The sequence below is a fragment of the Paramormyrops kingsleyae genome, chromosome 4, assembly GCF_048594095.1.
Source record: "Paramormyrops kingsleyae isolate MSU_618 chromosome 4, PKINGS_0.4, whole genome shotgun sequence".
NCBI classification, from domain to species: Eukaryota; Metazoa; Chordata; class Actinopteri; order Osteoglossiformes; family Mormyridae; genus Paramormyrops; species Paramormyrops kingsleyae.
The window spans coordinates 42,228,207-42,243,841 of NC_132800.1; the positions used below are offsets into that span (position 1 = coordinate 42,228,207).

At 49.8% G+C, this 15,635-nt stretch overlaps 3 protein-coding genes and 1 long non-coding RNA gene across 6 annotated transcripts in view; 2 read left to right on the forward strand and 2 right to left on the reverse strand.

Annotated features, from left to right (window-relative positions):
* Positions 1 to 895: 895 nt before the first annotated feature.
* On the reverse strand, positions 896 to 5,856 carry cdk8 (cyclin dependent kinase 8). The gene is made up of 13 exons (XM_023845208.2): positions 5,374 to 5,856; positions 3,942 to 4,017; positions 3,432 to 3,542; positions 3,200 to 3,340; positions 2,946 to 3,003; positions 2,648 to 2,779; positions 2,363 to 2,506; positions 2,168 to 2,237; positions 1,899 to 1,971; positions 1,697 to 1,794; positions 1,508 to 1,586; positions 1,267 to 1,422; positions 896 to 1,182 (listed from the first exon to the last, which is right to left on the reverse strand). Exons 1-13 carry the CDS (start codon positions 5,499 to 5,501, stop codon positions 1,057 to 1,059), a joined length of 1,392 nt encoding a protein of 463 aa, XP_023700976.1. The 5' UTR covers positions 5,502 to 5,856; the 3' UTR covers positions 896 to 1,056.
* A 996-nt stretch (positions 5,857 to 6,852) lies between these two features.
* Positions 6,853 to 11,170, forward strand: rnf6 (ring finger protein (C3H2C3 type) 6). The gene is made up of 4 exons (XM_023845188.2): positions 6,853 to 7,093; positions 8,020 to 8,200; positions 8,279 to 8,389; positions 8,482 to 11,170. The coding sequence occupies exons 2-4, from the start codon at positions 8,059 to 8,061 to the stop codon at positions 10,131 to 10,133; spliced, it is 1,905 nt and encodes a 634-aa protein (XP_023700956.1). The 5' UTR covers positions 6,853 to 7,093; positions 8,020 to 8,058; the 3' UTR covers positions 10,134 to 11,170.
* On the reverse strand, positions 11,119 to 11,898 carry LOC140588866 (uncharacterized). The gene is made up of 2 exons (XR_011990084.1): positions 11,411 to 11,898; positions 11,119 to 11,322 (listed from the first exon to the last, which is right to left on the reverse strand). It is a non-coding gene; the product is annotated as an uncharacterized lncRNA (long non-coding RNA).
* A 32-nt stretch (positions 11,899 to 11,930) lies between these two features.
* Positions 11,931 to 15,635, forward strand: part of atp8a2 (ATPase phospholipid transporting 8A2) — a 60,389-nt gene continuing 56,684 nt past the window's right edge. For 2 of the 3 annotated variants that reach the window (XM_023845182.2, XM_023845183.2), the window contains exon 1: positions 11,958 to 12,139. In XM_023845182.2, coding sequence (XP_023700950.2) covers positions 12,097 to 12,139 — 43 coding nt within the window. In that variant the 5' untranslated portion in view covers positions 11,958 to 12,096. Of the gene's footprint in view, positions 12,140 to 15,635 lie in introns of all 3 variants that reach the window. The other variant, XM_072711371.1, reaches the window with a different exon arrangement.

The following is a 15,635-nucleotide window of genomic DNA, read 5'->3' on the forward strand; positions in this document are numbered from 1 at the left end:
TGACAACCCTAAACCTTACCCAGCCCTATCATTAACCATAAATAACCAAAGAAAAAGATTTTTGACTGTTTTGATTCCCAGATTTTTATAAAATTGAGTTTTCCCGTGGGAGGATCAAAAAAATGCCCTGGTTTATACTACATTGTGGGGACGCAGGGTGCCCAAAAGGTAACATATACAAAACCATAGACACAGACAAACAGGGGTTAGGAATGTCCAAAAAAAAAAAAAAAAACATAATGTCCAAACGTAACAGTTCAGCTTTTATTGTTCAGGATCCTCACTCCATCATGTAAAATGTTTCAGTACAGTACGATGCATGTTCATCTCAGTTCCTCATCGGAGGCTAAGGCTAGCAGCCGTGCTAGGCCAGAACACAAAGGTAAAGAGTTATAAACCACAGACACAGAGGCCCAGCTCCGGGACTGTGTGCGTGCGGATGCCGGCCTTCCCAGCATGCTCCGCTCAGCAGCCGCCCGCGCCAGCCTTGTCTAGGACTCCGTCGCTGTTGGCTAGAACATAGCAGCTTTTATCTCGGTAAAGTCAAAAGACTTGGGACAACAAGAAAGGGAAGGAGACCATCAGTCCAGTGAGAGCAGAACCTGCAGGCCAATAGGACGGTCGCCTGGCCATGGTGTGTGAATAGTACCGGGTACCAGAGCTGAATCTCACGCTCACATATATGCAGTGATGGCAAGCAAACACTCAACGCAGCTACTGTTCAAGCTCCTGCCCCCTTACTTTTATATGGTTATTGAAATGCCACATGCTGCGTGGCTGTGTGTATTGTATTGTATTATATATATATATATATATATATATATATATATATATATATATATATATATATATATATATATGTGTGTGTGTGTGTGTGTGTGTGTGTGTGTGTGTGTGTGTGTGTGTGTGTGTGTGTGTGTGTGTGTGTGTGTGTGTGTGTGTGTGTGTGTGTGTGTGTGTGTGTGTGTGTGCGCCACATCCTGGTCCTGCCCCACGGCCCTTTCTTCGGTACATACTCCCAGGCATGGGGGGGGGGGTGGTGGTACAGGTGAAGCCTCAGTAGCGATGGGTCTGGTGGGAGTACTGCGGAGGCTGCTGGGAGGTAGAAGAATATCCCATGCTGCTCTGGGGCAGCGACGTGCTTGGTCCCGGGTTCTGGTAGGCAGCGTGTGGATTGGAGCGCTGAAGGGAAGAAACACATTTAAAACTTGTCTACCAATGGGCAGGCAGAACTGCTCCATTCCACCAATGGGCACACAGAATCACCTGGTAGTCTGAGTTCATGATGAGGCCGCCTGAGGTAGTGGTGGGGGGAACCACTCGCACCTTCTTGAGGGGGGGGCCCTGGGCGTGGCTATTGTCCTGGTTCCCCGTGTGCCCAGCCCCGTTGGTGTGGTTGGTCCCCTGCTGCTGCTGGTTCTTCTAGGGAGGGACACACGCACACAAGGCACTATCAACACATGCAAGCTCATGCTTAGCGTCACCAGGGCCATGCCGGAGGTCCCACCTTGTCTGCTTTGTCCTCTGGCTCTTCCTCTGTCAGGAATTCACGTTTGGGGTATGGGATCTGGCACCCAGCAAAAACACTGCGGAGGGGTACAGACAGCAAGTGAGAGAGGAAGAGAGGTACCGTCAAGTTCATTACAATGTTTTCATAAGGCGCTGCTGTTCTATTGGGGAAGGAGCTGTCACTCACTCTGAGGTGGGCAATGGCTCTTCCAGGAAGTACGGGTCCTGCATAGCCAGCTCAGAGGTGATCCTGCGGATGGGGTCCATAGTCAGCAGCTTCTGTAGCTGGAAGGAAATGAAGGTGCTAGTACTGTTCTCCATCCACACTGTCGATGTACTGGACGTGTGAGCACACTGGGCTCTATGGCCCCTCCCACACAGGTACTCACCAAGTGGAATGCTTTGCTGTCGGGTTTGACTTTGTGTTTTTCCATGTACTTTGTGAGACTGCAATTTGTGTACCTGAATGCAACACAGTGACAAAAGAATTCAGCCTCAGGGCTGCTGCTTGATCTATTTAAGCCAACAGGATCTGAAACTGGCCAGAAGCAGCAAGTCAAGGTGCAAAGTCAACAAGCCCCATGACTTCCTGCACTGAATCTCCCCGCTCCCAAATGCCCCCAAATCTCAAGTGACACTCTTCCCCTAGGAGACCTACGTATTTCTTCTGAAGTCTTTCATCAAAGTCGAGTGTTCCGGCATCTTCTTTATGTCCTCCCAGTCCTTATCTGAGTGTGAAAAGGAGATACATGAAGCCACATGAAGAAAGAGACAGGGCTTTGGGTTCTCCAGAGGCTGAGAGAGTTCAGCTGATCTTGATTTTCCGAGGTGTCCTGCAGTTGGGGTATGGTACCTGCGGGGAAGCCCATGACGTTGAAGATGCGGTCTAGCTGGTCATGGTGGTACGGGTTGCTGGTCTTTATATCTTCCTGCCGACAGTGAAATATGGGCTCTGAGGTCAGCAGCTCTGCGAAGATGCAGCCGATGGCCCAAATGTCTGGGGAGCAAGAAAACAGGCCAATCACAAGACCTCTCACACAAACCACAGAACCCAAACATGCCAATCACTGGAGACCCCCAAAACTGCACAGACCCTATACAAACCATTCATACACCCACTACCCACCAGGTCACTCACCAATGGCTTTGGTGTAGTGCCTGGCCCCAAGCAACAGCTCTGGGGCTCGATACCAGAATGTAACCACCACAGGGTCCAGGTCTGCTAAAGGCTTCAATGGTGAGTTAAAGAGGCGGGCAAAGCCCATGTCCGCTGTGGGGGTTGGGGGAGTCGGAAAGGAGGGAGAGAAAGTTAGCTCTGGGAAAGTCCTTTAGCACAGCACTGAGAGTACGGCAGGCACAGGAAGTAGGAATGACCTAGTTTTTGTACACGTGACCTTTAACCCCACGCCCCTGCACACTGTCCCCAGGGGACGTACCAATCTTGACGCGTCCCCTTTCTGGGCCCTCACCCATCACCAAAATGTTAGCAGGTTTCTACGGAGACAAAAAGCGATTCACACTTTTTCCACACAAAAGAAGCTCAGGCAAACATTGAAGGGAAGCGGCCAGCCATGCATCTCAGAAAACACATGTACCGCAGCTGGAGGGGGCCCTCTGCTGGCTGGCCGAGGAACCCCACACACTGTGCACAGTAAGCCCAGTCCACATAGCCCAGCCCCGCCTCCCTCACCAGGTCCCGATGCAGCACCCAGTTGGCATGCAGGTAGTGGATGCCGTCCAGGATCTGGTAGAGCAGTGACTTCACCATCCCGCGTGGCAGCTGCAGTGGCTTCTTGTTGGCCTTGGAGGCTCTGTGGAATTTGATGATGTGCTGAAGAGGAGAGATTCAGGGAGATCGTGTCACTGCAGGGCTGTGAGGGCATGGGTGTCTGGCCAGGCAACAAAAAGGGCTCCACTCTCACCCAGAGGTCATGCTCAGCATAGTCGAAGAGCAGCCAGACCTTGCGGTCTGCATGTGACAGAAAGACCTTCTGCAAGGAGATGACATTCGGGTGCTTGAGCTCCCGCAGCAGCTGAAAAGGGAACAAAATCACACAGAATAACCGATATACAGTCACACAAAAACACAGAGGCAGCCACACACACACACACACACACACACACAGTCATACACAGAGACAGACACACATACAGTCATACACAGAGACAGACACACATACAGTCATACACAGAGACAGACACACATACACAGGGACACACGCAGTGACACAAAATTGACACACAAACATGCAGACAGACGCACACAGATACACACAGAGAGACAGACACACACAGAAAGTCAAACACAGAAACGGTGACACACAGCTGCACACACAGACAGAGGCACACAGAGAGACACACAGACATACATGTACACACAAACAAAGACAGTCACACAGAAAGACAGGCCTTTGGCATGCAGACACACTCACCGCAATCTCCCGGCAGGCGGACATAGAGATGCCGGTGCCCTCAATCTGCTTCAGGGCATACTCCTTGTCATCTTTCCTGTGCAGATGCAGAGCAGTCAGACAGATGTGTACACACTGCACAGCCTGAAGCTGCAAAGTCTGTGTTCCGGTGTGTGTCGCTCTCAAAGCCAGCCCACCCCCACTGTGTGTGTCTCAGTAAAACATGGCCCTATCTGAAAGTCACATGACAGGCCTGTTCAAAGCTGATTAAACCTCCAGATGTTCTCAGCTATGACAATGTAGGTCACTTATGAACACACGCATTGACTAAGCTCAGATAAACTCCACACACTGTAATTACAGCAAGGACCAAAAATACACGAGTTCAGACAGAAAAGCGGCAGCATTTTAAACAGGACAGGCCAATCACCAGATCCCGCTGAGGACAGATTTTACAGGTGACAGGAGTCCCAACAAACAAACATCATGCTACAGAGTCTGCAGGAGGGCATCACAAGAGAGTGCTGTCAGAAAGTTTAAGATGTGCACATAAATACAGCCACCATGAGCCACCAAGAGACGGTCACCTGAATATATATTTTTTTAATTAGTAATCATGCCAGTAATGAAAAGTGACCTTCTGAACTCAAAAGCAGAACGATTTACAGTAAATTTAATTTCATTTTCTTGCGTGTATATCAAACATCATTTCAAGGTTATATATTTTCAGTGCTCTGAAGGAGGAAACCCTACTCTACCTTTGAAAAAAAAAATTTGCAGAATACATTGAACAATCACACCAAACGTTTACCAGTGACATAAACGTTACCCAGCTCAGAGATACCCCACAAATCATCAGAGTATGAAAGCGCCGACAATAATTACGACAATAAGACTATATAAAATTATTTTGATCTTAGGGCAGTTTCCAAGTCAAACTTAGTCTCCAAAAATTTATGTTATCACAGCAGAAATTAATCTTCAAAACAACAGCAAAATCCCCTCAAAGTCCACATCCCAAAATAACTCCTCCTGCAATTTGCTGAATCTGCTTCGCTTGCCATGTACCTCAGACTGGTCAGCACTGAAGCCAAGACCCCGCATCCATTCAACGCGTGTGCGTGTGTCTGAGTGGGACAGAGGCCGCGTATAACACCAGATAGCCCGATTCAAGACCACACGGATCCGCAAAACCATTAGCCGCAAGAGTGAACTGGCAGCAGTGTCTCTATGAGGAAACAGCGGAGAAACTCCACAATGACACACAGTTCCGAGAGGAGGGCTCACCGGGGGCCCTGGGACAAAGCGCAGACGCGGCGCGTAACAAGCGGCCGCAAGCCGAGGCTCGGTGCCACAGAAAAGCCCCAGCAGTGCGTGAGACCGCAGGCCAGCGCGTCTGCCTTCACCGCGAACCGAGGGCCTCAGGAAGCCGACGGAGCCGAATCGCACTCACCCGTCTTTCCGCTTTGCTTTGTACACATGGCCGTACGTCCCTCGCCCTACTTTGCAGCCCTCGTACTCAAACAAGTCCTCGACGCGCTCCCGCTCGCCAGTCAGCTTCACTTTGAAATCATAGTCCATCTTCGCCGCTCCTTCGGCCGGCCCTAACCCTCTGCGCGCTTTTAACCCTCTAACCCTGCGTTCTGGTTTTATGTTTAAAGCGCCGCTCGGGGGGGGGGGGGGGGCACCAGCCGCACAACCCGGGTCCGTATTCAGCGCTGCTGTCCCTGCGTTGCTTCCACCTCAGCCGACGGTCTGCATCTACCGGCGCAGCTCGGACACGCAGGAGGAGCGCAGGCTGCTTGCCGATGGTGGGGGAGCCGGCACTGCTCACTATCTGCCCCTCGCAGGTATTATTCTGCCGCTGCGCCTCTGCCGGTATTTCACTCTGGAGAGCAGCGCGTCGGCATACGGCAGCTTCGCAAAGTGCCGTAAAATGTCGCCAAGCGTCGAAACGCAGGAAGCACCGATTGACGGCTATTTCGGTGCACCACGTGGATTTCTACAACAGAAGAAAATGCTATATATATTAAATAGTTTGTATATGTAACAAAAACATATATTTATGCAGAGCTTTCGCATACAAGTATGTGTGTATTTGTGGTGCATAAATATATCTGTAAACTAAGAAATGAAAGACAAAGAAATGTAGAATTTTTAAACATAGATTAGGTTTTTGGTACAAATGATTGAAACTATTAATTTGTATATTTGTTTATTTAAAGTTGTTTGTGTACAAATGGACATCATTTTAAAGATCCCTTTTATGGATGTGACTAAGTCAGCACCATGGACAGTACAAGCGGCCTAAAACACGGATAAACCACCTAACCAATTATAAGTTGGTGAACAAAATTAAACGGACTATTTGTGTAGTTAAAAGACACGATGTCTGTGTGTTTGGACTGAACATCTTCCGCAGCGTAAATTATGTGACCTCTTTGGCAAATGCCTACGACGTCTATATATACGGCTTATACGGTGGTATAATACTATGATATGATGCCTTTTCACTTCGGTTTTTTACACGTCTCCGTTTGGTCCGTAGATATTTTAAAATTACTGCTCTATAACCCACGTCGATACATGTTTTTAAGTATGCATTATTTGAGTGGTATAGAATACGTAATAAAGACATGTACGTTGATTTTGGTATATATTATGATATATTTAAAAATGCCATCATGTAGCCTATAAATCAGTGTTACAGTGACACAGTTTTACAGTAATTACTCTAATCTCTTCACCTTCTGTGAAGTAAGATAACCCCCCGAGAATATCAGGTTAAGTACCTTTGATCTAGAGATATATAAAAGGGTCTCTTTTATTGTCATGAGGGCTAATCTCTAGGGCCCCAGAGTCGTGCGCTAAAACGCTACGTTATTACTCGACCTCAAAACGGAAAATTACAAAAAGTTATGAGTAGTTTTCAGATGATGTTCATAATATTTAGTAAATGGCAGTTTCCATGGATCTATGCACACATAGATATTTCTAAGTCGAACTTAATAGGCTGATATAATGCTTCAGGTCAGCTAGGATCCATGGTCATAGGGCTGCTGTTGCAGGTCGGACTGTATAGGATGTAGTGCCGATGGTCCCATCTTAGCTACATTGTATTCAAGACAGCAGAGAGGAGAGCGGATCCGTCCATATTACAGCTGCTGTATCAGGTAATGTCCTATGTCTAAAACGCCTTATCATAACAGCGTAACTTATCCGAAAAGGGAAGTTTAGCCTGAATAGGTTGTCTGTCTTGCTTGAGAGTCGCTGTCACATCATACAGCTTTCCAGCTGCCAAAGGCTCGCTGTAATTACAGGGTGTTACGTATTAAATGTCCCAGTCGGCGACGCCATACAGGGACGCTGTGGCGGATTGCCGCCCGGGCCGGTTTGTCGGCGTGCTTCTGCCTTTATTGCTGTTTCGGCTTGGTTAAGGCTGCTTTGTTTCTTTATTGTCTACCACATAGCTGACTAACATGGGGCCTGACTTTCTCTTTGTCATGCCCCGCCCCCGCCCCCAGTTGTTTGGGCGCCTCGCTTGTCAGTAAACATTTCTCGGATAGTGATTGGTAGCTAAGGGCACGTCGTCACAGCGTTGCTTTGCTCCAGTGCATTTTTTTCACAGTGGCCTACTCTGTGTTCAATATGAATGCCTTAGAAAATTACCAGATTTCCTGCGCTACCAGCTTTAACCGCGATCAGGTCGTTCGTGCTGGCTAGCCGAGGCCCCTGTATCGTAAATAAAGACGTTGACATTCTGCATAAATGGCACCCAGCGAGCGGTTCAGACAGTTGAAAGTATCTTCCGACCTAATCTCCTGCGCAGTCTCGGCCTGTTTCTCGTCTTTCTTTCTGACGACAGCCTCCCGTGTGCGATTAAGCTGTCGGATATTGCGTAATGGCGGTAAGCTAATTGTCTGGCACTTGTGAAGGTCGTATCAGCCTGAGTGTAACCGCACCGGTGTTTACAAACGTTACAAACAACGCAGACCAGGCAACCCCGTGGGACTGGTTGACTGGAGCATTATGCCATATCTGCACTGAGCCGTGATTTAAGGGTGTTCTGCATGGTCGAGCTCCTGCTGTGTGTATTCAGGTGACTGACAGCTCTTCCACAAGTGGCCCCGGTGCCAGGATGGACCCCCCTGGAGCACAAGATGAGAGGGGGCTCCAGCAGGAGCGGTTGCGCAGGGAGGAAGCGTATTACCACTTCATCAACAGCCTGACAGAGGAGGAATACCGCCTGATGCGGGACAGCAACTTGTTGGGCACACCAGGTGAGTGCCCCCCTCTGACAGCAGGGAAGCCACCACCCCTCTCCAAGTGAGAGTAACTCTCCCCTCTCTGTGTCCCAGGCGAGGTGACGGCCGAGGAGCTCCGGCAACGTTTAGATGGTGCTAAGGAGCGGCTTTCGGTGCAGCCACACCCACCGAGCAGCGAGGTGGGAGTGGAGGACGGGAGCAGCGGTGAGGGCTTATACTGCGAGGGTGGCTAGAGGGATTGTATGTGTGTTTGCATAGGAAGATGAACCTAACGCATGGTGGTGTATGTCTGTCAGGAGCTGCAGGAGAGGCATCTCACGGGGATTCTCTACTTGAGTGGTTGAACACGTTCCGGCGCACAGGCAACGCCACGCGCAGCGGGCAGAGCGGCAACCAGACGTGGCGCGCAGTGAGCCGCACCAACCCCAACAGTGGCGAGTTCCGCTTCAGCCTGGAGATCAATATCAACCATGAGCAGCCGGAGCCTGCTGACCCGCCAGGCCCCACCCAGGCCCTTCCTGGCCCCACCCAGGCCCTTCCTGGCCCCACCCAGCCACAGCCTGGCCCCGCCCGTCTTACACATTACCCCCCTGCCCGGCACACTGTCACCCCCTCGGCCCGGCTGGTCCAGAGCAGGAGGCACCAGGCAAGACGCGGCCGTGGGAGCCCTGCCCCCTTCCTGGCCATTCCTGAAGCCAGTGGCCTTCCAGAACCTGCGACAACTCACACCACCCCTGACCCACCCTCCTTTACCCCCCTGGGACAGGGTGGTATCAACACTGCAAATGCAATCGGCGAACCAGAGCCACCTCCTGCTCTGGAGTGCCCCCGAGTGTCAGCCCATCCCCTCCCCCCAGAGGCCCCGACCCTCCCTCAAGAGGCGATGCCCACCCACGAGCCTCGCAGCAGCCGGACTCGAGCAAGAGGGCGTGGCCGCAGGATCCGGGCAGGCAGCCTGGCTGGTGGTCACCGCAGGGGGTCACAGCGCAGCCGCTCCCCGCTGCACCGGGGCCACACCCAGGAGCAGCCACCAGCTGCCGCCATGGAGACTGAGGAGCCTGCCACCAACGAAATGGCAGATGCCACCCCGGACGAGGTGGACTCACAGGCCCCCAATGCAGGTGGCGCCGCCCGCCGGCACCCCACGATCATGCTGGACCTACAGGTGCGGCGGATCCGGCCAGGAGAGAGCCGGGACAGGGACAGCGTGGCGAGCCGCACACGCTCACGGCTTCGCATGGCCGAGAACACAGTGACCTTCGAAAGTGACAGTGGAGGCTTCCGGCGCACCATCTCTCGCTCGGAGCGTGCTGGCGTGCGCACCTATGTCAGCACCATCCGCATCCCGCTGCGCCGCATCTCCGAAACGGGCCTGGGCGAGCCCAGCTCTGCTGCCCTGCGCTCCATCCTGCGTCAAATCATGACTGGCTTTGGTGAGCTCAGCTCCCTCATGGAAACGGAGGCTGATGCCGAGGCGGGTGGTGCTCCCCCACAGGCCCTCCGTGATGGCGGAGGCCCAGGGCCCCGGGAGCCGGCTGAAGGGCATGCCAACAATGGGGCAGGGCCCATGGAGGAGGAGGAGGAGCGGAGGCGGACAGGCGGGGCACCGGGCAGGGACACCAACAACCTGGTGGAGAATGGCACGCTGCCCATTCTGCGTCTGGCACACTTCTTCCTACTGAACGACGAGGAGGATGAGGAGCATCCACGAGGCCTGACCAAAGAGCAGATCGACAACTTGTCCACGCGCACCTATGGCCAGGCTGGCCTGGAGGCGGATGTAGGCCGCGCCTGCAGCGTGTGCATCAGCGAGTATGCACAGGGCAACAAGTTGCGCCGGTTGCCCTGTGCACATGAATTCCACGTCCACTGCATCGACCGATGGCTGTCTGAGAACAACACTTGCCCCATCTGCAGGCAGCCTGTGCTCCATGCCCACCGGGGCTGACCCCACCCTCCGGCGGGTGACCCCCGCCCACTCCATTCTAACCATCATCAGTTCAGCTTCATTGTTCTACAGAATTAAGTCAGTTCGTTAAATTAAGAGCAGAGCCAAAAACCAAACATGACAATAACCCAGAGAGGTAACAAAACTTTATTTTTTTAGACTTTCAGTTCCAGAACTTCCTTGCTAGGACGTCACAGATGGCTTCTCTTAATTTCAGCATCACATCACGAAGCATCTGGTTGGTTTGAGAAATGAGTCCTGCAGCTGACCAATGTCCCAGCCCCCACAGACTGAGCATTAGCATGTAAATAATCAGTGAACAGACATGAACTGCACTATGGTTCTGCCAGCACGTAGTGTCTTGCAGCTGTTCATGCATTGCAGAGTGGCGGCCTGCGGGGGCACTGTGACCATGCCTCCTGTGGACTGTCCCTCCCATGTTGGGGCTGCAACCCTGCGTGCTCACAGGAGCTGTCTTGTGCTGTTGGCTTTGTAAATAACCTGGCGAATGTAGGCGGCGTCCATTCGTATGTTGCCTCTAACAACAAGCCAAACTGCTCAGTGCTGGCTGCAGCTGGCACACCTACTCCCTAAAGCTGTGAGAATTTATTCAGACACCCTGTACTGCCCCCTACTGGTAATATAAATGTTCCATTATTGACAGTGTTTGGGTAACAGTGCCAATGGTGGTCATATTGTTCTTTGTACTCAATGAGCATATTACATGTTGTACCCAGACACCTAAAGGGTCAGTCCCTGTGCCCCCCAAAGCATAGCACATGCACATCCCTGTTCTTACCAGAAGGGGGCAGCAGTACAGCCCCAGAAATACATGAATTATCTCTTGAATCCATTTTCATCCATGTTTCTCTGTGACCACTTTGGGGATGGACATTAAGGTATGTGCTAAAAACCATCATGTTCTTTTGCCCTGTGGAAGTTCTGTTATATTTGCTGTTGCTTCCTTACTTGGCCTAGAGTTGGGTTTCTGTCTTACCTGAAGGTCAGGATAAACTCAATAAAACAGAATCAACAGATGCGGCCGGTGAACAGTCATCTGTGTGTGAGTCTGCCCACAGCACTGATGCAAATGAGTGTTTGCTCATTTGTAAGAGGCTGTTTGACTGCAAACCATTAGTCCAGAGCAGCCAGGAGAGACTCCCCGAGAGTCAGAGCTCTGCTGCACCATCTGTGTGTTCAGGAAACACTGATAATTGCTTTTGTTGTGGCACCTTACCTGGTTTGTTCAATACAAAGGTTCCACCTTCCACTTTTACCTGTTATTTGTAACTCTATCCACTGACTTTCTGTAACTGCATAGCCAGTTAAGGGTTACGGTGAACATGGAGCCTGTTCCTGGAAGCACAGGGCAGCGGGACACCTTGATCAGGATGCCAGCCATCACACTCACACTGCAGGAAAATTAAAGACACCAGTTCACCTAAACCAAGCACCTTTGTCATGGACAGAAAGAAAAAAATATATGAAACGTCTGAATATAAATTAAATATTGAACCTGATAAAATGACAGGTTGGGTGTGCTTTCATAGTATATAGGCACACTGTCCTTTGCCGTTTATTTTTCATTCTATAATCTTCAGAGTCTGCAGTGCTTCACCGCAGCAGACCCCGACCCTGCTGCAGGATGCGTGCACACGGGCAGGCGTGCATTTTGTTTGTTCCATCATTCGGGATAGAGTCGCTGCATCTGCTGCTGGCTCGGCGGCGCTCGGGACTCCCGCTGTGCGAGGCACGCAGCGCGTAGCCACGGAGACGGATGAGGTCACAAATCCCCTCGCGCCGGGACGGATGCGCGTCATTCTGCGGCGGAGTGCAGGAGCGCCCGCGCGCAGCCGAGCGAGCGGCGGTCTCCTGTCCCTTGTGTCCGTCTGCCGTGTCCGCTTGCCCTGAGCATGCCATCAAGTCCACGGTCCCCCGGCAGCCCGGCTCAGACGTGCTCACCATGTATTTCAATAGGCGTTCGAAGAAGATCCACACGGAGGGAGGTAAGCATCGCGTCAGGGCGCCGCGGTCATTAATCACTGCATTCATCATTTTAACATAGCAGGTATGTACGCCGGCTACGCGCATATAATGGCGTATTATACAAAAAAGCGGTAGTGCCGAGGATGTTGCTTGTGCTCCGTGCGCCCCGCGGTTATCTTGACAGGCTGTCAGTGAGAACGGGTTTCCCCGGACATTAATTTGTGGTCACCGCGGCCACCCGAGATGGTGATGGCGAAGCCGCTTCAGCACCACAGAGGGACACCGCTGGCCGCAGAGAGAGGCTGGTTTTAAACATTTTCTGGGCACGCGGCAGCATTTATGTGGAGACAATGTGCGGATACTGAGGCGGATTTAGCAGAGTAAGCACCCCGGGAGCCTAAGATAATCTCACCTGTTGAGGTCACAAGGAGGCTACGCGGCGTCACGAGCTGACACGCGTCTATGTTTCGTACGCCTCAGCATCTCCGCGCCCCCGCGGTCCTTTGGTCCTAGCGTCGTGCGCGCCCGCGGGGCCGCGCCTTTCTCGCGCTCGTAAGTAACACGCCGCTGGGCTCACCAATTTAACTAGAGAATCTGAGAAAAAACGTAAAATGTCGCCAAAATAAGGTAAATTGAAATGAAAGAGTATAGCGTGGCCTGAAGTTGGTCTGCTCTCGGTGCTGGTCCTGTAACATAGATACCGACTGCGTGCTTACGGGTATCGGCATGAGAAGCGGCATTTATGGCACTCTCTATAATTAAATTCAATTCATTTTTTATATAGCACCTTTCACAAGAGTTGCCCCGAGGTGCTTTACGTGGCGGTGTTCTTTTCCATTCCTGCATCATTTATACAGAATAAGTAAAAAACAGGGAAAATGGAAGACATAGAAATGAAAGAAAGAAAGTCAGATAATGACCGAAGAGAGCAGCTAAAAACTCCCACCCTGGGCACCATCCAGACATGTGGGAAGGAAGGCAGAGAGCATGGGTGCTCAGAATATTCACTGATACATTAATATGAGCACAGCACAAACAAGCACAGTAGATCAAAAGGGCATGTACAGAGGTACCAGCAGCCATATTTACAGCGTGTTATGTGTTAAGTTGCTGGTTAGCTAAACTAAAGTAATAGGCTTGTAAACTTGGAGTATTTCTGTAAGGTAGGCAGGTGCTAGACCTTTAAGTGCTTTATATGCATGTAGGAGAACTTTGAAGTCAGTCCTGAACCTAACAGGAAGCCGGTGCAGGGAACTAAGAGCAAGGGTTATGTATTTGAACTTACTGCTCCTGGTGACAGTTCCAGCTGCTGCATTTTGAATATGTTGCAAGTTATCTAATGTGCAGTGTGTTCTCCCAGATAACAGAGCATTATAGTATTTTAACCTACTGTATACAAAAGCATGTATTCATTTCTCAGTGTAATAAGGAAATGTTGTAGTTTGTCAATGTTACATAGCTGTAGGAAGAATACCTTCAATACTGCATCCACATGAGATTTGAATGAGAAGCTTGTTTCTAAGGCGATGCCTGAATTATGTGTTCAGCCCCTCAGAGCAGAGATTATAGCAGGCCAATCCGCGTACTGGCCTCCAAACAACAGAACCTTGGTTTTCTGTGCATTTTGTAACAAAAAGCTTTCGTTCAACCAGGTCTTAATTAAGGGTGGAGTGGTGGCTCTGAGGCTCGGGATCTATACTAACAACTGGAAGGTTACTGGTTCAAGTCCCATGAATGTCCAGAGTAATTTTACTCCATTGGGCCCTTGAGCAAGGCCCTTAATCTGCAGTTGTTTCGTCCTGGGTATGATGTTAATTTACATCCAGCCCTATAAGGAGGTGGAGTGCCAGAATTGGCACTCCAGCCACTGGGAAAAACTCACACTGGTCCATTCAAACTGGTGTGGTGCTGAGGTATCACCTGCCACATGGCTGCGCTCAGGTTCTCACCCCTGAGGTGGTTTGTCATGTGATGGGTGCAGCAACACACTGTATCAGTGCATGCTCCTTACCTCTTAACTTCATCAAATAAATTAGCTAAAGTGACAATAGATGCGGTGTCATTAGGCATAAATGAAATGTATATTTGGGTGTCGTCGGCATAGGAGTGATAATTCACATTGTGCAGTCAATGTGATTTTTTAATTCTTGTCTCAGAAAAAAAGAAATACACATTGAAACATGATTTTATAGTAGGATGTATGCAAAAAAGTAAATATTTAGATTTAAGAAAGTAAGGGTTCAGTACATGTAATCTTGTCTCTGTTAGCACACAGCTTACTGTGGTAATATTGTGATCGGCTTTGAATGCCTCATGGAATGTCCCTCTACTGGGCACAGAGCAGGGGGGTGTTTTGACAGTCATGCCGTTCACTGTGAGTGTCAGATGGTCTGTGAAAGCAGCTTGGAGTTTAGCTTTTCGTCCTTCTGTGTGTCTGTAATGATGGAGCAGAGCAGAAGGAAACTGGGGCAGTGAGGCAGTTACTGGGGCAGTTACTGGAGTGATGCTGCGTACCACAAGTGAAAGGTACAAGGAAGGTACCACAAGGAAGTTATCTGGTTCACCTGTGCAGGGGCTGGATAAGCTTGGCTGTGCCAATCACCCCGTTAATCCCCGCCGACCTGTCTTACTCACTTAATCATCCAAGCTGTTTTCTCCACAAGATGAACAATCACCATGGTTACTAAACTGGCCAGCACATTTCAAGAGTAATTCAAATTGTCATCGAAATAATATCACATCTTGTGGCATGGAGCTGAGGTGATTCAACATCTACAGAAGAATTCAGATCAGTCACCTGGATTAAACTTCATGCAGCTTCAGGAAGCAGCACCTAAAACAGAAGTGCAGTGTGTTGTGCAAGAGAACATGATGTGTTATTGGACTTCATATAAAGGCTCCATCTCAAATACAAGTACAGTGGTACCTCAGAACTCGAACTTAATCCGTTCAGAACTTGGGTTCTAATCCTAAAAAGTTCGAGTTCTGATCGAATTTTCCCCATAAGAAATAATGGAAAACCAATTAATTGGTTCCTGGCCCCAAAAAAATTGCACTTAAATATGTTTTTTTTTTTTAGCATTTAAACACAAAATGAACAGGATAAAACAAGAAGAGCATATACTATACTAAACACATCTAAGCACATTTATCAAAACAGTAATTTGTAAAGTATGAAAATAAATGTATCCAAACAATGTGTATAGTTAAAAAAAAAACCAATGTGTCCTGCCCCGATCATCCGCTCCTCCCGTGAGCCATGCCCCCTCGTTAACCTCGTGTGGGATCCCGTGTGATCAGCTGTTTCTGGTTGTCATTAGTCCTCATTATTTAGTCCGTGTTTCAGTTTGTTTCCCCAGTCCGGTCATTGTATTGTCCGTCTGCATTTTGCCTGCCTTACCTGTAATTAAACCTCGTATTCCCCTAACGTCTGCGCCTTTGTCTCCATTCTGTCCCCGCTCGACACAACAATATTATTATATTTAAATGTATTAATGGTTTATTATTAATGATTTT

What these genes read in the sequence shown, in the direction of transcription:
- cdk8 (XM_023845208.2), bottom strand. Translation starts at nt 5,501, where the DNA reads ATGGACTATGATTTCAAAGTGAAGCTGACTGGCGAGCGGGAGCGCGTC. An exon ending in CGTCATGGGCTTCCCCGCAG is followed by an intron (nt 2,238 to 2,362) that starts GTACCATACCCC and finishes TTTCACACTCAG; the next exon opens with ATAAGGACTGGGAGGACATA. An exon ending in CAGAGGACAAAGCAGACAAG is followed by an intron (nt 1,423 to 1,507) that starts GTGGGACCTCCG and finishes GTCCCTCCCTAG; the next exon opens with AAGAACCAGCAGCAGCAGGG.
- rnf6 (XM_023845188.2), top strand. Translation starts at nt 8,059, where the DNA reads ATGGACCCCCCTGGAGCACAAGATGAGAGGGGGCTCCAGCAGGAGCGG. An exon ending in CAACTTGTTGGGCACACCAG is followed by an intron (nt 8,201 to 8,278) that starts GTGAGTGCCCCC and finishes TCTGTGTCCCAG; the next exon opens with GCGAGGTGACGGCCGAGGAG. An exon ending in AGTGGAGGACGGGAGCAGCG is followed by an intron (nt 8,390 to 8,481) that starts GTGAGGGCTTAT and finishes TATGTCTGTCAG; the next exon opens with GAGCTGCAGGAGAGGCATCT.